Raw genomic sequence first — 27,708 nt, forward strand, 5'->3', positions numbered from 1 at the left:
AAAAAAAAAAAAAAAAGAGGGGTTGGGGATTTAGCTTCCACAGCCAATACAGCTCTAGCCCTTAACCCAGCACACCGAGTGTGCCCAAGTGGAAAAGATGCAACGAGAAAAAATAGCTACGCTAGGAAGACCAACACTTTAAAAAAGAGCAAAACACTTTCAGCTTCTCCCCTTGAGCCCCTAAAACATCTCACGGTCTGGATCTACCTATACGGTCCTACATCAGCTTCTAGAATATTTGTCAGGAGGGAAAAAGTACAGTCTTTGGATATTGAGGAAGGGGTCGGGGAGAAAGTCAGTTCTCCGAGCAACTTAGTCAGCCTCGGTCTCGTCCGCAGGGTCTTTGGATTCTTTGTTCTTCCGCACCTCTTCAACGTGCTTGTCCTTCTCTTGTATACACTCCAGCTTGGCAGCCATTTGCGCCTCCCGGTTCTCTTTGTTAGCCTCCATTTTGTGGGTCAGTTTCTCCTCTGCCATTTTGCTGAAGTTGTTGTTATCCTCAATGGCTTTCTGGAGCACTTCTTTTTCATGCTCCCGCTTCTCAGCAAGCTGCTTCAAGACTTCTGCTTCATGAGACTTGCGTCTTTTTTCTGCAGCTTCTAATTTCTTCTGAATTGCCTCCAGGGAAAGATCCTTCTTCTTTGGGGGGCGGGGGGGAGTGCGGGACTCGGGGACAGATTCTTTTGACCAAGGGCTGAGAATCAGCTCAAAAGCCTGTCCGGAAGCACGCTTCTCCAGCTCTTTCACCTGACTATCAGAAGATGCCATGTTGAGCAGAAGACAAAAGACTGGCTGTACACTCTATCCACTGGCAAAGAAAGCCCTGCTTGGTCCTAGCTGCCTGGCCACCTCTCAAAAGAAAATATCTTTACCTTTCTTTTTTGTTTGTTTGTTGAGATAGGGTCTTTTTATGTAGACTTGGCTGTTCCGGAGCTTGCTTTGCAGACCAGGCTGGCCTCAAACTCATAGAGATCACCTGACTCTGCCTCCCCACTGCTAGAATTAAAGGATGCGCCATCGTGCCCAGCTTGTTTATCTTTTTAATTGTGAATGAGATCATAGCATTAGATCTTCCTAGTTATGTTTGTCTTTTTGTGGTACTGGGGATTGAACCACAGTTTCACATACGTTAGGCAAATGTTCTGCCGCTGAGCTATATCCTCAGCCCTCTTTTTTCTTTATTTCTTTTTTTTTTTAAGGTTTTTACTTTTTTTTTTAAAGTCTTTATTTTATTTATATGAGTACACTGTAGCTGTCTTTGAACACACCAGAAGAGGACATCAGATCTCATTAGAGATGGCTGTGAGCCACCATGTGGTTGCTGGGAATTGAACTCAGGACCTCTGGAAGAGCAGTCAGTGCCCTTAACCGCTGAGCCATCTCTCCAGCCCTTTTCTTTATTTCTTAAGGCTTCACTAAATTGCCCAGGCTTTCTTGAAACTCACCCTGTAGCCCAGGCAGCACTCAGTCTTAAAATCTTCCTGTTTTATAATCCCAAGTACCTGGGATTATAGGTCTCTGTGCCAGGCTTGGCTTATAAGTACTTCTTTATGGTTTTTAATTTTTTTTAAATTATTTATTTTTAATAGGAGTTACAGACAGTTGTGGTTGCTGGGACTTGAACTCAGATCCTCTTGAAAGAGCAGCCAGTGCTCTTAGCCACTGAACTATCTCTCCGGCCCTCTTTAAGTTTTTAAAATTTCATTTATGGCGTGTGTGTGTGTGTGTGTGTGTGTGTGTGTGTGTGTGTGTGTGTGTGTGTGCTGTACTCACTAGGTCACTAGGGCACTTGTGTGGTAGTCAGAAGACAGCTTGTGAGAATTATTCTCCCCTTCCCTTATGTGCGTCTCAGTGAGCAAACTCAGATCGTCAGGCTTGGTATCAGGAACCTTAATTCAATGTGATGGTTTGAATGAGTAGGGTCCCCATAAGCTCAAATATTTGAATGCTTGGTCCCCAATGGATGGAAGTGCTTGGGAAGGATTAGGAGGTATGGCCTTGTTAAAGAAGGGAAATTACTGAGGGTGAGCTTTGAGGGTTCAAAGCTGATACAATTCCCAGTCAGCTCTCTCTCTCTCTCTGCCTTGAACTTGTGGATCAGATGTGGATCAGCTAGTGTTCCAGCAATATACCCACCCTATAAGTATCCAAATTAATGTTTATTTTAATCATTTGCCTTGGTTATGGTGTTTTGTCATAGCAATAGAAAAGTAACTAAGTCACCCAGTGAGCCATCCCACCAGCCCTCTAATTACTTCTTGGAACAATGCAATTATATCCTTAAAAACCATCTACCTTGAATCCTGAGCATGTAGTACAGGCGTATGATCTCAGTGCTGGGAGCTGAGGCAGGAGGATCAAGAGTTTAAGGCTATCTACTAAGACCCTATTGCAAACAAATAAACAAAGTAACAATTACAAAAATTGTAAATTATATTTTTATCATGTTCCAGTAGGTCATCCCAGACTTCTAAAATTTTAAGGTCTTTGATCCTGTATTTATTTTTTACTTACTTGAACGTTTCTTCCATATCCTTTCTTGTTCAGGCCAAGGATGACTTTAAAAATAGCTGTGGTTTAACAAGAAAAGTCGAGTCTTACTGAGGACAAAATGAGAGTTAGTGGGTGATGCGCACAGGGAGAGAGAGAAGTGAGAAAGTACTAACAAAGGAGACAGAATGTATGGATCCCAGCAAGGGTCAAAATGTGTCAGAGAGATCACAAAAGGTCAAAATCCAGGCTTGCTGGTTATCCTGGGAGTAAGGGAAGGGTTACAGGGAGAGAGAAGCTACTAGAATGGGAAAAGGTGCTAAGGGAGAGACCCCCCCACTTCTGTTCCCATAACCTCATTCATTTCCTTGTCCCTCCTTCCCAATCCCTCTCAGGCTGCTCTGCTCCTTTAGCTCTGACCCCATTTCCTCAGGATTTAGTTCCCTGAGGAGCCAGGCCTGACATTTCAGACAGAGGCTGAGGAAAGGAGGTAGGTCAGAAAGAGACACTGTGTGTTTGCGTCATCTTATATTCTGCTTAAGGATTTTGGAACTATGGGGCCAAAGATAAGATGTAAGCACACAGACATGTACCAGGAAGTTCAGAGATAGAAGACCATCAAGGCGTCTCCAGTCTCTGCTGAACAATTGCTCCTGCTTGTTATATTTTGGGTGGTAGAAATTTGGAATCTCTATATATTTGTGAGCCTTCAGAACTGAAGTTCCGGCTGGCTCTGACAACTGTGTCATTTGTTGATCCAATGGCCTCCAGGGTAAGGCCTTCCTGCTGACTCCAACCAGTCAATTCTCTCAGAGCCTTTTATCCCAGGCAATCCCTCGGGGTCTTTTAAGGTCCCTGTATTATAGAGTCTGCTTGAGGAGTGGCTCTCCTGACTCATGCCTGAGGAGAAACGATTCCAACTCCTTGAGTACTTGCAGCAGCCAAGGACATCCCAAGAGCATTCTGCCATTAAGGGCCTTTCATGTTTGCTGTCAGAACCCCTTAAACACTAGGTAGTAAACACTTTCAATCCCAGCACTTCAGACCAAGGTAGAGGCAGACTGATCTTCAGGAGGCCAGCCTGCTCCGCATAAAGAGTCTCATGCCATTCAGGTTTCTATAGTGAAACTGTCTCAAAACCTTAAACAGTTTAATGTGAAATAGGTGGAAGACTATTGATATACATACTTGCTAGGTGTAACCCTCCACTTTTGATGCTTTTGCGTACCTGCCTCCAGCCAACATTGTTGTTGCTGTTGTTACTGCTGTTGCTGCTGCTGCTGCTCCTCCTCCTCCTCCTCCTCCTCTTCTTCTTCCTCCTCTTCTTCCTCCTTCCCCTCCTCCCCTCCCCCTTCTCTCCTCCCCTTCCCACTCCCTCCTCCTCTTCCTTTCTTTCCTTCTTCCTCTCTCTCTCTCTCTTCTTTCTTTTCCTCTCTCTCTCTCTCTCTTCTTTCTTTCTTTCTGTAACAGGGTCTTATGTATCCTAGAACAGCCCAAGGATGACCCTAAACTATTAATCTTCCTTCCTGTGCATGCTCAGTTGCAAGGACCACAAGCATGTTTGTACAACTATGCTCAATTTTTATGTGGTACTAGGGATGGAACCCAGGACATTGGAGACAAGCACTCTATCGACTGAGCTACATCTCAACCAAAGTCTCTGAAAGCAGAAACCAGGTCATGACTTCCTATTGCAATAGCATCTATCCTGTACCACTTCCGTTTATAAGCTTCAAAGCCTGCTAGGCTGTGAACTTCAGAGTAGGAGCAGCATCTGTTTTTATTTTTAACATTGTGTGTATGTGTGTGTGCGTGCATGCGTCTATGTGTGCACCAGGACATGCTTATGGAGGTACAGAGGATGACTGTGGAAGTCAGTTCTCTTCTTCCATTGTATAGGTTCCAGGGATCAAACTCAGGCTGTCAGGCTTGATTTACTGGGCCATCTCCCTGGTCCTAGGAACCCCATATTGGAACATTTTTTAATATTCCATAAGTTCAGAGTCTGACACATAGTAGTCATTTCAACAAATCTGTGAAGAGTGATTATTGGCTATGATGTCGATAAGGACAACAAAGAAAAACAATACCAAGTGAGAAAGTGGTTTGTAATGGAAAGCACCTTCCTTAGCATCACACAGCCTCTCCAGAGCCTTGGCTGTGGACTCTTCCATTAGTGGAAGCAGACAAGGGCCAGTGTTCAGATGAGGTCCTTATCCTGCGATCACGCCCATGCTAGGGGAAGCTATCAGGTACAGAGAAGTGAGCGAGAGAGAGCTGCTTGGGCATGATACCCAACAGAAGGCAGGAGTTACATACATGCTTGCTTTCTATGCTAGGGTCAACCTCAGTGTCTCTTGCCAGTAACTTATCAGGAAAGACCATAACTTTCTGGATTCAGAAGATTCAACTCTTCATTTGTACCACCTTTAGTGACTCTTTTTTTCCACCATCTAGGTCCTCAGGGGTGATACCTTGGCTTTGGGGAAATGTTTAAAACTTGTTACTGTCTAACTCTCTTAAGTCCTCTTTCCAAGGCAAAATTACTCTATAAAATAATGTGTCAATTTATCCTTACAATAAGTCTGGAAAGTTGATGACTCAGGGTGATTCTTACACAGAGAGGAAGCTATGTGTCAAATGTGTTTCAAAACCCCTCAGTCCAAGGGTGTTTTTTCTTCAGTAACACACACTTAAAACGATCATACAATAAAACCACTCATTGTGTGAGGCTATCTAAGGATCTATGTATACGTGAGGGGTCCTAAAATAGCATACATTATCAAGAGACCATACAGTCACCTTTTCCCTCTCAGGTGGTTCCAATGGTCAGGAACTTGAGCGTTGGGAAAGTACTTGAAGCTGGAAGTCCTGTGTCTGCCAAAGGATCTTGGGCAAGCAGTTCAGCCTCTGTGACCTAACCTCTTATAGAGTGAAGACGTCATATTTGCATTTTGACCATTCCAGGTCTATAGTGAGAATTAGATAACGTGATGGTGTGTAAGCCGTAAAGCACTAGACAGATATTGGCATACCAGTCAGATTCATATCATTGCAAAAAAAAAAAGTTCATGAAAAGTTTTATGAGCATAGGGATCAAGCCAGGCTGAGCTCTGGACTTAGCCTGCAGGGTAGCCCTGAGAACGATGCTTCTTTCCAAAGACTCGGGGGGAAAAAAAGGACATAGTAGCAGCCTCTCAGTTTCAGTCATGAGCCCTAAATGAACTTGTCTGCAAAGTACTTGATACATATCTGGCATGCAGAAAGGGATTCATTGAATATTGGGTGCTATTGCTGCCGATTTCCTCAGTGAGCGTGTGAGACACAGGGGTGGAATCAGTCTTGATAAAGGGCAGAGATCTGAAGTATGCGAGCATGTTGAGCTAATTGAAATTGAGACTACATTCTGTGTTCCTCACCTACCTCTATACCCGGAACTCAAACCTAGAGGTTCGAGCATGCCAGTTAAGTCTTGCTCCACTGACCTCCATCCCAGACCATCAGATGCACCTTTTAAAGTGGAGCTAATTTGAGACTGGCTGAGTTTTAATTCCAGCCATCAGGCTTTATTCATCCCTATAAGGCATTTAGTGAGATTGTCCTCCTCATGGAAAAGGAGTACTTTTTTCTTCCACTACGGCGAATCTTCAAACATGAAAGTAGAGTTTTTGCAAAGAAAATCTTTTCACAAAATGTTCCGTTGCCTCCATTTGTGCTGCACTCATTGGTTGGCTTTCATATTCGACCAACTCTTGAACTCCCACTTTGAGCATTATCTACTTTCATTATTTGATCCCTTGGTACTCTCGCAGCACACACCCAGTTTACTTCCTTTCCTCTGATTAGTAAGTATGGCTTCAAGGGAATACCTTTTTTTTTTAAACACTAAACTCGGTAAAGACTGAAATAGAAAGACAAATCGGTAGCAAGGTCAAAATTAGAATTCATAACTAAATATAAATCTAGAGGGAATTATCCAATTACTTGGATGGTCCCTTCTCACAGACAGTCCAGCGTTGATTGACTCTGTTTCTTTTCCATATATAGAACAAATTAGCAAGGGTAGTCAATTTTTTTTGAGAGGCAGTAAGTTTTAATAGTATTTTAGACACTGCTTTTTCTTTTCTCCTGAAAATGCCTTCATAATATAGAGCATATAATTTTTACAACTTGCCAGTATTCTCTTTGGGGACCATCTGGTCTTTGCCTTGTAGGTCAGAGAGCAACTGAGCTGGAAAGACAAAGATTTTTTTTTTTTTTTGGTCCTTTTTTTCCGGAGCTGGGGACCGAACCCAGGGCCTTGCGCTTCCTAGGTAAGCACTCTACCACTGAGCTAAATCCCCAGCCCCAAGACAAAGATTTCTTAATGGAGTCACTATCAAACTTGATCAGATTTATCAGTCTCTTCGTTTTGTTAGGTACACTTACAATGGGTGGCTCTGAAGGGAAATTCCCAGCTCCCTTTTAAAGTCTCAAGTTAATTTACAGACTAACAACTGTTTTTATTGAGATTGGACCAGCTTCCGGAAGGGACTTGGAAACGTAGAGGACAAATGAGTGTCATGTGAGGCGAGGTAGCCATTAAATGTACGAATTTAATGCAAAGCTCATGCAAATGATAGGCAAAGCTTGTATAAGTTTATTGAATCTTAGTTTGGAGTTGACCAGCTGCAGTGCAATCTCATGAGAACTGAAAACTAATGTTTTTCGGTTAAACTAAATGTAATGGCTTTTGAAGTTAGGCTTTCTCAGTCCTATAGAAACTGCCTAGAATTTGACACTGCCCCGTTTAAAGATTTCATTAGTGTTTGATTCCAATCCACATCCAGCCCCGCCCCCTGCACGGCCTGAAATCACATGGCATATATTTGCATACTACCTGGGACTGGGTGTGACGATCCTCCTCTTTGAGCCCTCTCATTGGCAGTGCTGAAGAACCAGCCCTCTACTGGAAAGACCAATCGGCAGCCTTAAGGACCTTAAAAAAAAAAAAGCAAAGAAAAGCAGAAGGGTGGGGTTTTGTGTTGAGGGCTGAGCACATGGACCAATCATCCTCGGAAAGAGAAGAGCCCCGCCGTGGATTGGTTGAGGGGGAGGTCCTGGGACTCCATAGGCCAATTGGAACTCTGGGCCGAGGGGGCTGGTCCGTGCCTGTAGGGCAGATAAGTAGCGGCCGCCTGGGTTGGGGGGTAGTGTGGGGCTCGCTGTGGGGCTGAAGCACAGGTAGCCGGGTGGGCCATGTCCGGGGCTGCAGCGGGCGGCCGAGGTGGAGGTTCCTGGGGGCCGGGGCGCGGAGGGGCGGGGTGTCTCCGGCGGGGCTGCTCACCACCGGCGCCCGCTGGCTCCCCCCGGGTCGGTCTGCAGCCACTCAGGGCTACGGTCCCCTTCCAGCTGCAGCAGCCGCACCAGCGCCGGGACGGGGGTGGCCGCGCAGGTGAGCCGGGTCCGGAGCGGGTGCTGGGGCAGCGGGCTGGAGAGTACTAGAAGTATGAGGGCGAAGTGGATGGGAGGTGAGAGAAGAGAAAAGGGGGCGCTCAGAGTTCGCGAGGGCGGAGGGAGCGAAGGCGAGCAGCTGCGAACCTGAGGTGCAACTCCGGGACGGGGTGCCGGGTGTCTGGGCCGGGACCTGAGGAGAGGGACCTGGCAGATGGAAGCTAGCTTTGGGGGGCGTAACCGAAAAGTGGTCCGAATGTCCGCCTAGGAGGTGTGAGAAGTGCTAGAGTGCGTGCATGGAGTGTTGTGGGCGCCCGGAGTCGAGGGCTTCGCTAGGAGCCAAAACCGGTGGGCGCTGGACGCCTGCTCAGTGAGGGGGAGGGGCATGGAAGAGAGCCGGGTGGAGCCATGTGTTACTTCTCCAGCTTGAGTTTGGCCCCAGCGTCCCTCTCTATGGCTCTCGAGTTCCTTTCTCCACCACTTCACGTGCGCTTTCCATTATGCTTCTTCCAGGAGATGATTTGAACTCAGCCCGTTGGAATAAGTTAGTTTAACGGCTTTTACTGCGGTGCAAACGCACCTCTGTTACCGGTTTTCTACATTCCTCTCAGTGTAGCCCAGAAGTTGTATGTTCCCATATCTCTGATCTGCTTAATATGGCTGTCTCTTTCCAATCATTCTGTGCTTGTGTGTTTTTGTACAGGAAGGAGTTGGGCAGTTTACACACTACTTCTTGCCTCTTCCGAAGGTATTTTGCCATGAGCATTCCCAGCCAACGTGGCAATGGAGTGCTTACAATCAAGTATGCTGAGGCAAATACCCCACTTTCTGAAAAGTGTCCTAGCAGTTTCTTAATAGCAGCTTGATGTGGTGGGTGTGGGGAAACTAGGGTGGAGCAAATTTAACCTTGCTTTCACACTCAAGGCTGTGATGGGACCCACAAATGCAGGCGCTTTGGAACGGAAAGGGAACCTACTTGCATAAGGACGTTGGCAGCAAGTTAAAGTGAAGTTTGCATTTGATTCACACCAGATGTGAAAGGATCGTTGCACACTTCCTAAGCTGAAGTTTGTACCAAATGTACAGAAGTTATGTGGTCCCTGCCATCTTTTTTTTTTTTTCTTCTTCTTCTTTTTCTTTTTTCTTTTTTTCGGAGCTGGGGACCGAACCCAGGGCCTTGCGCTCGCTACCGCTGAGCTAAATCCCCAACCCCAGTTCCTGCCATCTTAATGTGACACTCTCTACCCCAGTCTCTTGCACTTTATGCAGATTACTAACTAAGCTTGGATGTCGTATATCCTCTTCCTGAAAGTATTCTGTTACAAGAGTCTTGCTAGATAGGAATGGGATTCATCAGATCTTTGAGGTAGGAAGCCAAGTCTATTTGGACCTCACTGTCTGTGCAAGTATCACATTCTGGAACGCAGAACTTGGTCAAATCTGGTAGCAAGATGGTGACCAAGTAGTCAAAGTGGTGGTGTAGAAGAAGGCATTGCCCAGACAAACTCATGCCTATCATCAACTATAAAGAAACCACAAGACTTACAAACCTGTTGGTTTTGTTTGGGCTTCCTTGAAACCCAGGGGAGCTAGAGCAACAAGCACCAGAACCCTCATCCCTTTCGGTAGAAATCGACAGAAGCCTTGCCCGTGCAGTGGTTAGAAATCATTTAGCAGTCATTTTAAGAGCAGTTTTGTGATCCCTACATTAAAAGGGAAAGCGATGGTGGGGGCTGTGCAGAAGGGAGGAATGTATAGGCTTGCATGCTTGGGTTTCATTACATGGCCTTCTCCTTTTGCAGGGTCGGGGTCTCTAAAGATACTGATGAAAACAGGAAACCAGAGTTCTGTGTAACTTGTCAGGTGACTTAGGGCAGATTGAATGGATTCCTGCATTATGTATTTGGTTGTTTCTCCATCTGTTACTATCCAGGAGGTATTAAGAAGACATTGCCTATGAGGTGGGATTATCTTTATGCTTTCAGTAGGAATGGAGGGAGAGAGACAAAACAGTAGCTTGAGCCTCTTCGTCTTTGTGGCTAAGCATTAAAGGAAGGTGGGGGATGTACTTGGTCTTTGACTTGGGACCTATTGTGCAGGCCAACCTCACTCATGTTCCTGTATCTTCCGGTTGTTTCTATTCCTTCTGTGCCTTGGGAAGTGTGCAGGAGTGTTTCCCCCTAGGCCATTAGGGCAGGTAACAGGGACATTTTTTACTCTCACAGATGTTTGTAGTCTGGGTTTTAAATACAGGCTTTTCCACTTCCTAGCTGGTGAATACTCTTGAGGAAGTTTCTGGACTCCCTTTCTTACTATGTGGACAATATATCATAAGAATTAAATGAGTTCATGAAGAGCTTACATGAGCGCCTGGCACAGGAAAGGTGCTGTGAAAGTGTGTGCTGTTCCCAGCACTGACGTACTGTAAGAGCACTGTTGGGGAGAGCCCACTGCCTTTTCAGGCTTCAAAGAGCAAACCCAGACTGCTCTGAAACCAGTGCTGCAGGTTTCAGAACTTCAGGGCCTCTTGAGTTTTGATTCTGTCATCTTTAGAACAAGCTCTCCAAACAGGGCTCAGAAACACAACTGTTTAAAAAGGCCTGGGAGCTGGGACTGGGTTTCAGGAACAATTAAGTGCCGTCACTGTTTCCCATCCCAAAAGATGTAATACTCTGCCTGTGCAGTTATCTTGCACCACACACCCTGCTGTGTTCTTGACAAGATAGATTAGGCCTCGTTTAAAGGGTTATGGTGCAAAGAGCGGGTTTACCTTCTGTGACCGTTCATCCAGAAGGGATGTCTTCATAAAGCGAGGAATGGCTTCATTTTTTTTTTTTTATGAGCTGGAGCTGAGAAAGCTGAGAGAAAAATGAGGGCCAACTCTAAGAAAACCATGAGCCACTGGTGAGTAATTGAAACCCAAGGTATATTTCTTACTGCAGTTGCCCCTTGAATTAAATGAAATTTTGTGTGTGTGTGTGTGTGTGTGTGTGTGTGTGTGTGTGTGTGTGTGTTTGAAGCCAGTTTGAGGCTTTTGTGTTCTTCCAGAACCCATAATGATAGATAAAAGAGCAGTAGGAATTAAATTTTTCAGGGCTCCAGTCTTACCTATCCTGAGAACTTCCTTCTCCATTTTCCTAGAATGAAAACAGTAGTTTTGTTGTTTATTTTGTGGTGCTTGGGATCGAACCCAGGACTTTGGGCATGCTACACAAACACTACGGAAGAGCCACGTGTCCTGCCCTGTGAAGATAACACTTAATTAAACTATGCTAATTATTTCTCCAAACCTGGGAAACCAGATGCTGCCTGGGAACTACTATACTCCACCAGAACCTTCTTAAACCAGGAGCTGGTAATTATAGCCTGTAGGTTAAGTCTGGCCCTGAGCCTGTTTTTGTAAATAAAGTTTTATTGGAACACAGCCACACTCTCTAGATATTGGCTATGTCTGTTTTCATGCTGTCAGTGGCAGAGTTGAGTCATTGTATAAAAAGTTTATCCCTCCTTGTCCTGAACAATACACCTGACTCTTACTCCAGTGTAAAAATCAAGTGTGTGTAATGTATACTTCCTCAGATAACCCTAAGGTAGGGTAAGGTAACAATCCTGTGTCCCTACTCATATTTTAGGAGCAAAGGAACCATCTGTTTCTAGTCAGTTCCCAGTCTTTGTGGTAGATCAGCACGTGTGGGTACAGGTCCCCCACCCCCATGGTTGTCAGGTGACATGTGTTCACTAGACACAGCTCATTTGAATTTACATAAAAGCTCAACAGTTAAGCAAATTTGCTCCCCCTCTTCCTTATGGCCCTCTACCCTCTACCTAACCACTTGGACTACAGAGAACATATTTTAAAAATTAAATAGAAACCACGTGAGGCATAGCTCCTGTTTTGAATTTTTCTCATTACCTTTTAGTTTTCTCAACAAGTCAGTGAGAGCTGATAGGACCATGGCTGTCCTAAAATACTAGATTCCCCAGAGGGACACGGGGAGTTGCTCTCCCAAGAGGCTTTTTCCTGAATATAAGGTATCATTGTTACTAGTGATGCCATTGCTAATTATAAAATGCCTTTTCTTGCATTGTTTTGGGGACTTAGCCCTTGGGGGCTAGGTGTTTAGATGGTTGTGAAGCTACAGCAAAGGGGTTGTGTAATAGAGGTTCCAAGAGAGGTGCTTATCCCCTGTGGCTTGTGGTGCCACAAACAGCTGGAAGATTAAAATAGTCGGGATTTTTTCTGCCAAGGAGTCATCTTGGTATAATGAAGCTTGGGGGTACAGTTAACATCCTTAAAGAGTCACAATTGTCCTTCTGTGACCTGTGATTGAGATGGTCTCTGTTGGGAAGTGTTGAACTCGCAGGCTCTTGCTGGCCTGATGCTGCTAACTGCTGTCTTCCACCGCTTTTCCAGGCCCAGGAGTGGTCACCAAGAATACTTACTTTTGAAGTATCTGACCCTTAAATATTTTATCAATAGTGATTGGGGGGGTGTTCCAGTTTTTAGGATGTCATTAGCAGTGACAAGTGCCAATCTTTTGGGTACCTAAAGCAGTGTGGGCCTGTGTGTTCTTCAGGATAGCACAGTATTAGACGGTATAAGAAGTCCTTATGTAACTCAGTGTTAAGACATTGGTAGAAAGGGGGTGAGAATCTTGTGGGGTGTGGCAGTAAGAGGATATTGTTCTCTCCGGTTCAGATACGAATCTCTAGGAAACATGAGGCAGGATTACAAAATTTTCATAGTGATGATGTGAATTCGAGTGTTGCCCAAGCAGTTTGGTGGGCTCGGTAGACAAAAGCACTCTCTGCCTGCATTCGCTGCTGAAGTCAGTGTATTCCGAGTCACATGGTAGACCCCAGGTCCACGCTGTTCCTCCATCACAGTAGTAGTTGGGAATTAAACAGCTGCCTCCAGGTTCTTACCAATCTCATACTGAGTCTTTGTGCTAAAGGATTCAGACTTCGTGGTGTGTGACATTTTCTGACAGGTCTGGTTTTGGCATTTTATATATGCTGTCATGTGTATCAAGCACTACTTGACATTAGCTCAAGTGTTCTGCCTGGTCTTACCTGGTCTTACTCTTGTTCTGTGGATCCCTTCTAAGGGCTGGAAAGGTAAACCCGGTGTTTCTTTCCTACTTCATAGAACAAGTGGATACTATATGGGCTACTTGTCTCGTTGCTGAGGCAAAATACCTGACTGAAAAGGAAGGAAGAGTTTATTTCGGCGCATGGTTCAAGGGTCCAGTCCCAGGGAAGCCAGGGAAGCAGAGCGGGAGTTCGGTGCCTCTAGTACATCTGCGCTCAGGAAGCAGAGAGATTCCTGGTGCTCAGTTCTCCTGGGCGGACCTAGAAGTGCTGCCACCTCTATTTAGGGTAGGTCTTCCATCTTCAATTAACTTAATAGAGACAGTCCCTCAGAGACATACCCAGAGGCGTGTTCCTTCCATGATTCCAAGTCCCAACAAGGTGGCAATCACAATTAACCACTGCAGATGCCCAACAGCAAGTGAGTTTAAAGCGTGTGGACAATCTCTTGATGGCTTAATAATCTGCCCTCCTGGTATGGAATTTCTGCCCCTCTAATTCAAAGTGGTTCTTCCCTGTCTTAGAAGAGGGAGTCGAAGCCAAGGGAAGCTGAGTAGGAACTACTCTCAGCTTTCTCCTCTGCCTGAGTTGCAGCCTCACAGAGATTCCATTATTTGGTTTGCAGAGTATGAATTAACCAAACACTAGCCAAATCTATTCACATAGTTAGGTCAGAAACAAATCCTGGTCTGAGAGGGAAGAGTTGAGGATACTATTGGAAGTTCATAAATTATCTGTGCTCCAGTTCCTCCTGGCCTGTGGAGCTCCGGATGGGTTGTCCTTCCTGGGCACAGCTGGCTGTGAACATGAAGCCTTCTAGCTCACAGCGCCCACTGGACATCCTAGCTTTCTGGCACTCTGCTCTCTCCCTAGAGTCACAACAAAGTTGCATGTCTAGCTTTAGAGTCATTTAAATGGTTATCCTCAGACTGAGTAAGCTTCAGTTGCCTTTCCTGTGTGGGAGTACCACAGCCAATCTAGAACAGCTTAAATGAACTTTAAAGCACGCTATCTGAGTATTTCATAATAGGAAAACTGCAAGTCCAGCCCTGGGGAACCTGGAACTGAAGTCTTGGCCATGTACAGACTCTTACCCTGCCCTGTTCAGGCACACAGGTCTGTGCTTTGCTCACGAGCCCTAGACAGCTGACACCGGGGGAGGATGGAGTGCCTTGGGCTTCACCCGCCTGCACATTAGCAGTTTGTGCTTCCAGCTCCCTATTAAAAGGGGCGTGTGGAAGCCTGGGAAGATCCTCTAAAGGATTTGATTGCTCTCATGCAGTTGGGCCATGGTTAAGAATTGGGATGCATTCTATTGGAGGCTGCAAGAATGTGTTATTTTAAATGGTGGACAGTATTTGGCAGGGTAGTGTTGTAAGTTTAGCCCCCCCCCCCCCCACCATAGCTCCCTATCTGCTAATGACAGGCAACTTTTTCCAGGGAGCCATCTTGTTAGGGAACAGGTTAGTGTACCAGCAGCTCTACTACCTTAGTCCCTTGTCCTGTGATCTGAAATGACAACCTTCAGGAGAGCATTGAAGTGATAAGACCAAAGGTGGGATATGACACATAGCCTGCCTGCCTGCCTGCCTTTCTTCCTTCCCTCCCTCCCTCCCTCCCTCCCTCCCTCCCTCCCTCCCTCCCTCACTCCCGTGCGCTCTCTCTCTCTCTCTCTCTCTCTCTCTCTCTCTCTCTCTCTCTTCTCTCTTTGCCAGTGTATTTTCCTTAAAGTTAAATTAGATTTCTTCTCTCCTTTCTCTTTTAAAAGTGATCTTGTTTTTGCATCCTGGGATGTATTATGGTGGTAAAGCATGTACCTAGCATGTGCAAAGCTTTGGGTTCTATCCCCATCACTGCATACACACACACACACACACACACACACACACACACACACACACACACACACGCACGCGCGCGCGCGCGCCATTGCTATAGTTTCATCTGGTCAGCAATGTTCTCAAATCTCTGTAGTGCCTTCTGCCCCATCCTGGAAATTGTGTGCATGCCTTTTTAAGTAGGTACCTAGTATTTCAAGTTCAAGTGCTGCAGTGGAACAAACCCCACAGCTTGAACAGATTTGAGTGCTTTTGCTGAGGGAGGGCCAGGGCGAAGTGGGGAGTGTCATGCTCAATAAATACTTGTTGGATTGAGTTGCTGGAAAGGCAGTGGAGTGCAGAAGGGAGCCACACCTCCCCCAGGCTCACTTGTAATGGCCTTTTCCCTCCTGGTCCCCATACACTGTCCCCCCACCCCTCAGAATACCTCTCCAGCTACTTGCAGAACAACCTGCCCATTCTTTGAAGTGTCAGTGTTCTCTGCTTAAATCATTGGGCTTCTTTTCAGCCTGGCTTTTGGGATTCAAGCCCAGCTGGTGACAAGGACATTGCGTTTCCATGGAAGTCATTGCTAGGCCTGTAGTTCTCTTCCTATCACAGGGGCAAACATGGGCAGTCACCAGGTTGATCCACGGAAAGAAACAGTATGTAGGATTTTGTTATAGTTTTGTTTAAAGTCTGAGCTACCTGGCTCTTGGCCTAGAACTAGGTGTGGTTGATGGATCAAGGAGACTGAGACGAGTGCCCAGTGTCCTTTTACACCAGATAAACCGGTGCCAGTTTTGGTAGTGTTATACTGTACAGCAAGGAGAAGCAGGAATTGCAAAATTCGTGGCTGTTTGGGCCAGGCTGCAGAGTTAAAGTGTGCCCTAGCGAGGCTTTCCCAGTAGTGATCAGGTTGAAAGCCTCTCCCACATGCCAGGCACCATCATCCCAGGTATTACTGGTCCTTCTCTTCCCCTGCTAAGTGGGGAATGCAGGGGAGAGGTGTTCATGATCATTGTCCTCACCCTAGACATTCAGACAGTTCTTCAGTCTGTTTCCCTGTTTGTAACCATGGGTCTAGTGACTTAGACAAAATGGTTTAATAAACCCGCTCAGCTGGGTGTGACCTTGAGCAGAGCTAGCATGTGATTAGGGAGGGGAAGCAGCTTTTCCCTTCTTCCCTCCTCCCCCCTCTTTCTTCTGCTCCTCTCCTTCCTCCCTTGCCCCTCCTCCACACTCCCTCCACTATGAGTTTTCTGAGCCTGTCTGATCAAACACATGGTTTTGAGAAAACCACTGTTGATAACCTGTGCGTTGCCTGCCCTGCAGCTGTAGTTTGGCAGAAACCTGTCCTACTGTCCTGGGATGGTGGATCATCTCATCTGCTTAACTCACGCACATCAGACATTACCCAGAACCAGGAGGTAGGGAGATGGGGAGGTGGGTGTGATCGATGATAGAAGGGATGCAGTAAATACAGCAGTCTGGATAGAGAGGAGAGAAGAGAGCTGTGGGAGCCGCATTCTTGGGTACAAGCATCTCTTAACCTGAGGGAAACACTGGATGCTACCCCAGTGGAACCGTCACATGAATCATTCTGTGTTCCCAACAGAAAAGTCACAAACAGCTAGCTATTTCTGTAGTAAAAGGCTGAGAATTCCAAATCTGAGAGGCCTCAGATTCAGCTGCATTGCTCAGAGAACTCAAGACAATTGGTACTCAAATGCTGTATGTCCACTTTCACCATGCCTTTCTGGTAAGCAGGCATTTCCTGGTTCTTGCAGACAGGGAAACTGAGACCCAGAAAAAAAAAACAAACCTGCATACAGCCATGTGACTGAAAAAGCCCTTTTGCTTGGTTAGGCAAAGGTCTTCCACACGTGGAAGTCTTTTTTTGTGGAGTTGCTGCAGCGTGGTATCCCCACTGCCTACCTGGCACATCTCGAGCTCTGGTTTCCTTTCGATGAGTATCTGTAGTCCAGGCTGAAAGTACACCTGATAAACTGATAAAAGAGAACTGGAAATGGGCTGCAGAGATAGGTCAGTTCCTTCAGCATCCCAAGGGGACCACACAGTGGACTTTCCACACCTTGGACTTGTCCTGTGAGACTGGTGGATAGTGGCAAGCCCTGCCTGTGTGGTATGGTGGTGGCCTTTCAGTGTTTGTGGCTGTTGTGAGGTGTCCAGTTGCCATCTGGAATGAGTAGCTCACCAGGGACAGGTAGGGAACTGGGGGAGACTGATGTCCCCCACCTCTGGAGTCACGGTTATGGGTACTGCGTTTGGAATGGTATGGGGAAGATCTGCCTACGTAGATGGTACCTGTAAGAGAGTACCTTTCTTTTGTGTAACTGAGTGAAACCATACAAAGCACCTGGGAAGAAATGTGGATGGTGCATTCCTACGGCAGGGGGTGGGCACAGTGGCATTGTGCCACGAAAACAGCTTAGCCCTCCTTCATGTTAGGGAAACTCTGGCACCACCACTCACATTCCCAATAGGAAAGCAGCCTGGGGCACCTGATCTGCCGAAGCACAGCCCTCTTCTTGCTTTTGGTTACCTGGAGTGGGGTCCTTGTGGTATTTAGTAGCACCCAGTAGGGGGAACAGCAGAGGCTTGGACTCTGGGAGAAAGCTCCTTCTAGGGAGACTTGACTGGTGTCTTTCTTGGAGTTAACAAACCCCTGTACAAGATGACTTTCCTCTCTATAGACTTATGTCATGTCCTAATGTTTGTATGGATACTTGTGCATACACTTTCTGTTCCAGTTACTTTCCAACCTTGTAAGGCAAAATCTTATTTAACAAATATATAAAAAAACAGTTCTATGTAATAAAGTTCCCATTTATATAATGTTTTGTTGTTTGTTTTGTATGTTTTTGTGTCTTTAAGTAAAAAGCAAAACAGGAAGCAAGGGCTCAGAGAGCTGGCTCAGTTGCCTCAGTGCTTGCTGTGCAAACGTGAGCTCACTCAGATTCCCAGCACCCATGTGAAAGCGGGGTGCAGTTACCCTGTTACCCTAGCACTTTGGGGAGTGGGGATAGGGACATCCCTGAGCTCATAGGCTGGCCAGCCTAGCTGAATTTGTGAACTTCAGGTTTAGTGAGAGACCATGTCTCAAAAGTGAGATAGAGCTGGTAGGATGGTTCAGTGGGTAAAAGCATTTGCCTCACAAGCCTGGCCTGACTTCAGGCTCCTCCGAATCCTGTTGTTGAAGGAGAGAGCTGACTCCTGAAGGTTGTCCTCTGACCTCCACATGCACACTGTGGCATGCACTTCCCTGTATTCCCACACATACCATACACACACAGAGAGAGAAAGAATAATTGAAAGAAAAATTAAGTTTCAGTGTGGTATAACAAGATTTTAATCCCAGCACTCAAGAGGCAGAGGAAGGCAAATTTCTGAATTGCAGGCCAGTCAAGGCTACCTAGTAAGACCCCTCCTCCTAAAACTAAACAATTTGAAAATTCAGTAGAAAAGCAGTTGATGGGGGTTGGGGATTTAGCTCAGTGATCGGTCCCCAGCTCCGAAAAAAAAAAAAAAAAAAAGAAAAGCAGTTGATGAAGACTTTGGTTTCTGTGTGTATGTACACTTGTGCGTGCACGCACACGCAAACACACACACACACACACACACACACACACACAAGTACACACACATACCATAACACAGAAAGACAGAAACTGACTTTACATCACTTTATGTAACTTGTCTGAGCTGTGTGGTCACTGAACGTGTAAAACAGAACATTTGAATGCTTATGTGTAGGGAAAGGAGTGGAGTTCATAGGCCCGCCAGTTACTGAGACCTCCTTTTGCTTTCTCTTTGTCCCCAACCTCCCATTTTGTCATAGTTGCCTTTTTCAAGGTGCCCTGGGCGCCCGTGTGTGTGTGTGTGTGTGTGTGTGTGCGCGCGCGCCTGTGTGTCTGTGTGTCTTTGTGTGTTTTGAGTGAACATGTGGGTGTCAAGTATGAATGTAGGGAAGTACGTGTCTGTAAAATGCACTGGACAGCCAGCCATCAGGAGAGCAAGTGGCATGGTTGCTCATAGGCAAATTTGGGTAATGGTCATGTATGTGTCCTCTGTACTCATTGAACAATCCGTTTCAAATCATTTCCAAACATTTAAGCCATAACTACCTAGACCTGTGTGACTATCAAGTCGCTTCTCCATGCTTATAATGTCTCTTACTCTCCCCACTTAGCAGATGGGACAGTTGATATGCAAGAAGTTATGGGGGACCTGTCCTGAGTTCACGTAACACTGGAGTGGAGCCCGGGTTTGCCTCTGTGTTAGATTGCCGTTCAGGAGTCTGTGGCTTACCCTTCTCCAGCCGGACAGAATTGGTCTCAGAGCCTGGGAACTGACCGGGTGCCAGTTGCCGTATTTTCAAGTGCAGCCCTTGCTCTACCTTGAGCAGCAGTGGAGTCAGCAGGGTTGCCCCAGCATGCTGTCACTCTGAACAGGATCCCGCACTGAGCCTGCTCTGTATGCCCAGTGTCTTCTGAAGGAGCACGCCTCCTCCCTTGGAGATGAAGCACTAGTACTGTGTTCCTCTGCCCTGCTCTTAGCGCGTCCATTCTTACAGTACACGGAACTGGAAGGTTCATCTGTGCCATAGCCCTACAGTAACTACTGCGCATCTGCACAGAGGAGGACAGGGGCACATCAGTGAGTTTGGCTTAGAAAGTGATGCCAGATTCTAGGCCTAGTCCAGATGGCTCCTCTGGGCCTGTATACCAGGCAGTTGTACCCTCTGCCTTGTGAATGTGGTAGGTCTTGGGAGTTTGTGTGATTCAGTGCAGGACATTGCACCAAGTGGGGCAGGAGTTAGAAGTGCCCTTTGATCCATCTGTCCTTTAACTCCAGGCCTGAGGAGGCTGGGTCTGGGATTACTAAGCAGAGCCAGAGGAACAGACTGACCCAGCTGTATTCCCACCCTCCCCTCTTACACACCATACCACCTCAGCCATCTGGCTATGCTCCTTAAAGGCATCTAGTCATTTTTGCTTATGCTGCAGGGAATGAATGAACCCTAGTCTACTTAGTCTGGTCAGTTGAGCCTGATTCTCAGTGTGTAGCCCAGGCTATTGTAAAGTTTGCAGTCTTCCCGCCTCTGTCCTCTGATTGCTGGGACTACAGGTTATATATCACCACACCGGGCTCAACTAATTAACAAAGCCCCCTCTTTGTTAGAAGTGTTCTGTGACTAGGGAGTCGCCTGGGGGGTTCAGAGCACTTGCTGTTCTTACAGAGGATCCAAAACCTTCTTATGGCCTTTATAGGCACCTGTACACACACACAAGCCCCCACACAGACACTTAAGTACACACATAATTAAAAATCTCTTTTGAAACGGCAGTTTTCTGAACCATCTCCAGTTGTGGTGTGCATCCTTTTATCTCAGGAGCTCACAGTTGCCGCTGTAGACTTGATTAACCTGGCTGTAATTAAGCTGTCCTTAAGGGATTTTTTTTTTTCATGGCTCAGCCAGCTATGTGAAGTAGACCTGTGGGCCATTTACTCTGTAAGTGTCCCCACTTGTACTCAGGTTGCTTGTCCTTAGGAAATGATCGAGTTTCATAGACTCCCCTCCACGATCCTCTTTACCTGTGTCTTCCACTGTTCTGGCTGTGTCCTGACTCAAAGTAACTGACAGAGTGGTGGACAGAGTCAGAGCAAGAAGGAGGAGGGTGAAAAGAGACTGCTCCCAACGCCTAGGGCGCTGCCTGAAGCCTAGATGTCTGTATGGGAGCCACTGTGCAAATAACAGTGCTGTCTGCTTCCAAAGGGCTAAACTGAGCTTGCCTTCTGGGTCTCAGAAGCTGGGGTAGGACATTGGGTGGCTAATATCCCATACTGTCTTCTTGAATCCTATTAGCCTTTTGTGTCAGTAAGATAAGCCTTTTCTTTACTTACAGAAGGTAACATTACCATGAAGCAGCTTAGGGGAAGAGGTCTGCTCTGTCACCTATCTTCGGAGTAATGTGTGTTGCCACGCCCTCTGCCTCAGGAAGCTGCTTGCAGAGATGTAGCCAGGGAACAGCCTTCTGTTAGGAGGCCCTTGGCAGCTTCCTTCTCTTCCCGGCAGTTGTCAAGGATCTAAACACCACCCGGGCCACCTAGCCTTGCTTCCCAGGCTGGCTTACCCTGGAGGCGCTGCATAACCTTTGTGCTTCTCTTAGGAAATCCGAACAACTGGCAAAGCCAGGACTTCAGAGCAGGGGCTGTCCTGGAGTGCTGCCCAGCGCACTTCGGGGTTTTTCCACAACCAGGGCCCAGCATAAGTAATTTACCACTGATTTTTGGTTCCGTTCCAGAGGGTCAGGGCCCAGGTATGGATTCACTAGGTGGGATGTAGAACTCTTTTGGGGATCTCCTGTGTTGCTGGGGACATAAAATAGAGCTTAAGTGAGGGGATGACCCAGGCTTTCTGCAAGTGGTACAAGAGTTCACATGGGTTTTTGTTTTGTTTGGCAACGTTGGGGATTGAACCTAGAGCCCCAGACATGCTGGGCAAGTGTTCTACTACTAAGCTGCGTCCCCCAAAAACCTTTCACACAGGTTTTTATGGATGAGGCAGAGGGTTGGGTGACTGATGTTCTTGGTTCTGAGGAGCCTAGTTGAGCCCTTGTCCCTAGACCAGCCCAGGGCAGAATGAATCGGAAACCAAGGTTAAGTGCAGTGGATCCTGACAGAGTCCAAGCTAGTGAAGTGTAGCAAGCCAGCACCCTATGTGCCCTCTGCTCCTGAGTAAGCCTGGTGGTTACTGCAGCTTGCCCTGCCGTGTGACCAGGCCTTCTGCCATGGCCAGCCACAGGTAAATTGAGCACTGTTTATACTTTCCTGCTTGGGAGGAGGTGGGCAGGGACATCTGGGAGCCTACAACAAAGTCTTAGCTGCTTGGAAGGCTTGTTTACCTTTGACTTTGTACTGTTTTCCTTTTCTCTCCCTTGTGCCCAAGATGATAACATGAGTTCTGAGATCCCCACTTGAGCTGCAGCGGTCCACAGCACTCTCTTCTTTATCCTCTAGGGGTTGGAACCTTCCGCCCTCAAGGGCAAATATTGAGTCAGGAACCTGTAAGGATCTCTTCCTGGTGCTGTTTTCAGGGACAGACTACTTAAAAAAAATCTCCCTCATTCAGTGCTGATGAGTGAGTTCAGTTCCTCCCATTGTCAAGATAGACTCCCCAGCATTTTAAGCCCAGCACTTGGGGGACAGAGGTAAATGGATCCCTGAGTTGAAGCTAGCCTGGTCTACAGAGTGAATTCCAGGGCAGCCAGGGCTACACACAGAAACCCTCAAAAAAAAAAAAAAAGTCAGAATCTCACTGGGTAGCCTTGGCTAGCCTGGAACTACCACTAGATATATAGGCTAAGTTGTCGGAATGCTGTCCTGTGTTCATCAATATATGTGTGTCTCCAATATATATGTGTACATCCATGTGCAGTCTTTTCAGTTAATTATTTGAAACTACCATGACAACATCCCCCCCACCCCCCGTCATTTCAGCAGCTTCTTCTGGCAATAAAGACAGTTTGCGTCACAATGTTATCATGCCGAAGGAAATTAACTGTGCCTATGTAGCATTTAGCATCCCGCCTGTTTTCACACTTCCCATTGGTGGCTTGCTTTGTAACCTTGGTATAGAGGTTAGAGCTCAGGTCTCACACATACTGGACCAATGCTCTTCCCATATCCTCAGCATAAAGGGTCTTACTTAAATCTTATTTAAAAAGCCTCTCAATCCAGAGTTATTCCGCGTGTGTGTGTGTGTGTGTGTGTGTGTGTGTGTGTGTGTGTGTGTGTGTAGAGATTATTTGTATAAGTACATGTGTGAACACTTGTGGATGCTAGAGACTGATGTCAGGTATCTTTAATTGTTCTCCATCATCTCCTCTTCCCCTCCCTCTCTCTCCATCTCCGCTCTCCCTTTCCCCTTCTCCCCTTACCCCTCATCCCTCTCCCACTTCCCTCACCTCCTTCTCATTTTTAACAAAGTCTGTTAACCTGGACCTAGAGCTTGCTGTTGGTCTGATCTAGGTGGCCAGCAAGTACCTGAAACGTCCTCACCCCTGGGTGCTGGGACTTTGCAGGCACACGCTTGTACTACGCTTAGCTTTTATGTGGATGCAGGATCCTAGAAGAACCTCATGCTTGCTCAGTAACATTTTACCCACTGAGCTACCTCCCAGCCCGTCCTGTCACTTCATTGTTGTCGTTGTATCTCTGTCCTGTGCTTGTGTGGTATGTGCATGTCACATAGTGCCCATGTGAAGGTCAGAGGACATTTTGGGGCCCATTCTGTCCTCCCACCTTTACAGTGAGGTCTAGTTGTGCTTTACCCACTGAACCTTCTTACCAGCCCATATTTATTTTAAATAACATTTCTTTGTCTAATTTAGTGTTTTATTCTTCAAAATTTTCATATATGTAAACAATGCATTTTATCTCTCACAACTCTTTCCCCATAATACATTTTCAAAAGTCATTTTAAGACAGGTGGTGGTAGTGTAGAGAAATGCAGACCCTCCGAGTTCCAAGTCAACCTGGTCTACAGAGTGAGTGTCAGGATAGCCAGGCTACACGAAGATACCCTGTCTTGGGAAAAAAAAAAAGTCATTTTGGAGTTCTTCTAGATCCCGTAATTTCTATTCCTGTTTCCTCAGAAGATAAAGGCAGGTGAATCTGTGAGTTCAAGACCAGCCAAGGCAATATAGTGAGATGTTATCTCAAAACAAAAGTAAGCTTTTCATGGGTAAAGGTGTGTCTTTAAACTGGTTACTTTAGGAAGTATGTAGGACCAGGCTGTTCCTAAGTGGTAATACTGTCGTTGAAGACAGGGCGGGGATTGAGCATAAGTACACACCCTGTCATTAACTGTGCATCCACCCTAGTCGGGCTGAATTCGATCACTTTAGGTGGTCACCACCAGCTCTCTCACTGCATTATTCTCCTCTTAAGTGGCTTATAGAGTGATACTTTGGCATTGTGTAAATATCCCTTTCCTCATAACCTTTGGCTCAGTAGTCTTGGCATCTCTTCGTGATTGAGGTATTCCATTGAGAGTTTCATAAAGACAGTTCTGAATTAATGGGTCTTGACAAGAATATTGACATGACCAATTCTACAGGAGGAATGACAGAAACAATGTCCTTCGGGCGGGAAAGGTGACAAAACAGGGCTGTCCTATTTTGTCATCATAAGCATTTTGTGTAACTTGGCTAATACTGAATTGCATACCGGTTGCTTAAACAAATGTTGCCTAAAAGTTTGCTGGAAGCCAGGAAGAAAGCAGACCAAAGAGAGTTAAAATTACTAATGGTTTATTCATAAAGTAGAGTTTATTTTGATTGAGGAAATTACTTGATTGATAGTAATCTGTAATCTTATTTCCCTTTTACCTGGTTTTACCTTCCTCGCTAGAACTTGTCTTGCTTTTAAATTGTTTTCGTCTTTCCTTGACTAATCCACCATGGCCAGAGACTAAAAGCACTGTTCCTGAGTTCCAAGTAGGATCATCTGGTTCCTAGCAGGGGAAGGGACTAGAACCTTTTGGTTCAAATTGTTTCCTGAACCAAGGCAGCCAGGGAGCCACAAAACAGTTGAATCTTTACTAAAATACAAGTGTGGGAAATGTTCGTTGAAAAATCTTCTATTGGGGGGAATAAAAGGTTTCACTTTGCACTTTGACCTTGGAGAGATGAGTTCACCTTCACCATGAGGTGATAAGAGAGATTCTCTGCCCCACAGTGGAATGCATGACCATGTGGGATGCACAGAATCAGAACAGAAACCAAGGTATAGTTTCACAGTTGTCCTCTTGCAAAACTCATTTTAGATGAACGTCCCTAATCTGGTTCTCCCTTCACCCTACTTACCTTAAAAGCTAACTTAAGAGCTGACTGGATATCATGATTTCTTTCCTGTTGGATAGAAATCAGATTACCATTAAGAAGGGAAGCAAGGAGAAAGATGTTTGTTTGTCCTTTGAGTTTGTATGTCCCCAAGGAACCTATTACTATCAGACAACCACGAGGTGAGGATTGTTTTATGGGAGGAGGTTAGGCTACTGTGTGGGCTCTTCTTGCAAAGGCTCCATTAGATCCTAAGGAAAGCAAGCTTTCCTTTAGTAACTGCTGGGGATTTGTTTTGTCTTGAGAATGCTCCGATCCCACAGAAACTCCTCTTCAGAGAATCAAGAAAACGGGTGAAAAGTTCACACTACTTCCTTTTCTTCTAACTGTAGTTTCTTGAGAGCTGAACAAATGTGAGAGACCAGCAGCCTGCTTCTTTGATGCTCACACATACACTCTGCGGTTACCCTCTGCCTCCTGGAAGATACAGAGTTAGTGTATTCCTTATATTTTTCCCACAGTGACATCTCCAAAAAGGCTTCTCTTGGCCCATTCTTCTATCTGCCTGCTGACATGATCTACATTTTGCATGATCTATATTTTGGGAAGTCAGACTTGAAGCCAGAAATGGTTTCGCTGGTTCTCTCTTGAGTTGTACGTTTAAATATGGTGTCAAAGTGATTGATGGAGGGTTTGGCTGAGCAGTTCTTAGAGTGTACACAAATACCATTGCTCTTTTCTGGGTAAAATCTCCTTGGTAGGGGAAGCATGATGGAACCTTTTCCCCCTTCAAGTCTAGTTCTTTTGAGTTTCTTCTCCCTGGGAGGGTTGAAGTTAGCTGTGGCTTAGTGTTGAAAGACATGTTAGTCAGGATTGGGGATATAGTTCAGCAATAGAGTGCTTCCTTGAGTTTCAGTGCTAGACAACGGAACAAAGAAAACCGTCTCACCCAGATTTAACGTAGCCAGCTGGGATAGATGGGGTCTCCGTGGGCTTTCCAGGGAGGTCTTCTAACCTCAGATAGTCATAGTGGGGGTTTCAGTATCACCACAGCTTCTCTTCCAAAACCCACGTTCCCCGAGTTGAGCAGTGAAATGGCCCCAAACCACAGCGAGCTCGTGAGGCCATCTACACTGTTCAATCCCAGCACGTGTCCAGAAATGGAAAGACAATCCCTGTGAGGCTGTTTGGAGGAACTTCCCCTTCATCCTGCAAATCAGTTCTTGGGGAAATGCTGTCTTTTGTTCTCCAGATTTCTCAAGTACTGCACCTCAAGTGGACAAGGTAGGGCAGGAGCCCTCAGGGTCCCACCATTCTGCCCCAGCTTTGCCTGCTTCTCATCCCTAAGTGAAGATCATTGGTTGGAAAACCAAAGGAAGCATGAACATGCATCTGAGCACGGAGAGAAGCGAGGGTCCTTGCAGCACTGTGCTGCTCGCGGAGTGGGCATGGATAGCTTTGAGCTTCGTGTTTTCACTCCTCCGTTTGCCTTGTTTCCTATAGCGTATTTGTAGCTTTTGTTATGAGGGCTATTTTCTCTTTAAAAGAGGGAGGGGAGAAGGCTAGCACTAAGAATGCTTCAAAGCCTGACAGCATGAGAAAGTGACTCATACCTTGTTTGTTGAACCAGCTAGTTGTTGAGTTTTTGCTGGATGTAAAATTACATCTCTGGGGTTGGGGATTTAGCTCAGTGGTAGAGCACTTGCCTAGCAAGCGCAAGGCCCTGGGTTCGGTCCCCAGCTCCGAAAAAAAGAAAAAAAAATTACATCTCTATTTTGGAGGTATATACTGGTGGTGGAATTAAGAGCATCTTCCCATCCCAGGTTCCTTCCTCCTACATGGCCTGAAAGACAGCGAAATGATGGACTTGTCCCTTCAAGTGCCCAGCCAGAAGTCTTGGGTCAGAGCTGATTTCTCCCCATCCCTGGCCCAGCTGAGAAGAACCAGAAATGTCTCATACCCTACATTATCTGAGGTCTTCATCCTGAGAACTCTCACCTCTCTCCTTCGAGTTCCTCTGCTGGGGTTAGGTTTCAGTTGAGTTCTAGGGAAGGATCTTGGGAGAGGCAGAGATGAATTGGTGACCCTTCTGAAAGCACCTTCGCTGGGGAATATCCCCTACCACTGTGCCTGGTGTCAGATAGCTGGCATTGGTGGGGCAGTGGCATCAGCTCTTTCCTCTGCCACCCTGCCAGTAGCTTCTTGTCTTACTCCTCTCCCATCAGCAGAGACCATCAGCGAGTTGATGCTCAGTAGGCACTAAAGGTGTTGTCTGCTACCTGTTGGCTTGGTTGACACCACCTGACTGCTGGGCCCCTCCTGTCTTAGCCCCTCTCCCTGGAGCCATACAAGTGTAGCAGTTGGGAGACAGGGCCAAGTGGCTCTGGAAGATAGCACCTAAGGCTCCTTATCTAGTATGTGCTGTTTTGTTTTGTTTTCTCCATTTGCTGTTGCCCAAGAACCAAAGCATCCGCCACTGCTCAGCTGTGTGGTGAAATGGTCTGGCCTGGTGCCAGGGTGCCTCTCCAGGTGGCTGAGCTGTGGAGGCTGCTGCATGCGATGGGCTGATAATACCCCATGGTGCTGTAAACAGGACACCCCACCCTCCTGCAGACACCCAGCCCATGTCCCAGTGCTGCCTGCTTTGTCATTGCCTGTCATGATACTGGCTTGTCTTCGCTGATACAGGAGCTGATTGTTCTGTTTCTCTCCCAGGTTCCCAAATCTGAGAGGGGCACTTTCCAGAAATAAAACCAGTTCATCTTTCAGCCACAAGCAACCGTTTTGACTTCTCAACACTTCCTATCCTTTAGCTGTAATCACACAAGTGCAGGACAGAGCCCACTGCCCAGATCTTTCCGGTCTGCCCATAGGCACCCACTTCCCTCTCACTTATGGGACTGCTGTGGGAGGCTTGTGAGCAGTGGGACCTAAGCGCCCATTTACAGCTGCCGATGTCCAAGTCTCTAAGAAGCTTTATTGATTTTTGCTTGCTCGAGACAATGGAT

General features: G+C 46.4%; 1 protein-coding gene, 1 long non-coding RNA gene and 1 pseudogene across 18 annotated transcripts in view; 1 reads left to right on the forward strand and 2 right to left on the reverse strand.

Annotated features, from left to right (window-relative positions):
* Positions 1–241: 241 nt before the first annotated feature.
* Positions 242–790, reverse strand: LOC102546674 (uncharacterized; annotated as a pseudogene).
* A 5,791-nt stretch (positions 791–6,581) lies between these two features.
* On the reverse strand, positions 6,582–8,200 carry LOC148003076 (uncharacterized). Its single transcript, XR_015632009.1, has 3 exons — positions 8,071–8,200; positions 7,370–7,468; positions 6,582–6,721 (listed from the first exon to the last, which is right to left on the reverse strand). It is a non-coding gene; the product is annotated as an uncharacterized LOC148003076 (long non-coding RNA).
* Positions 7,682–27,708, forward strand: part of Fam117a (family with sequence similarity 117, member A) — a 44,230-nt gene continuing 24,203 nt past the window's right edge. For 4 of the 17 annotated variants that reach the window (XM_087573720.1, XM_087573716.1, XM_087573711.1 and 1 more), the window contains exons 1-2: positions 7,682–7,713; positions 7,882–7,924. Coding sequence is in view for 2 of the 17 variants with exons in the window: in NM_001109039.2 (NP_001102509.2) it covers positions 7,729–7,924 (196 nt within the window). In the remaining 15 variants the exon portion in view is untranslated. 17 annotated transcript variants of the gene reach the window in all.

This window comes from Rattus norvegicus, chromosome 10 (assembly GCF_021556685.1).
Source record: "Rattus norvegicus strain SHRSP/BbbUtx chromosome 10, alternate assembly SHRSP_T2T, whole genome shotgun sequence".
NCBI lineage: Eukaryota > Metazoa > Chordata > Mammalia > Rodentia > Muridae > Rattus > Rattus norvegicus.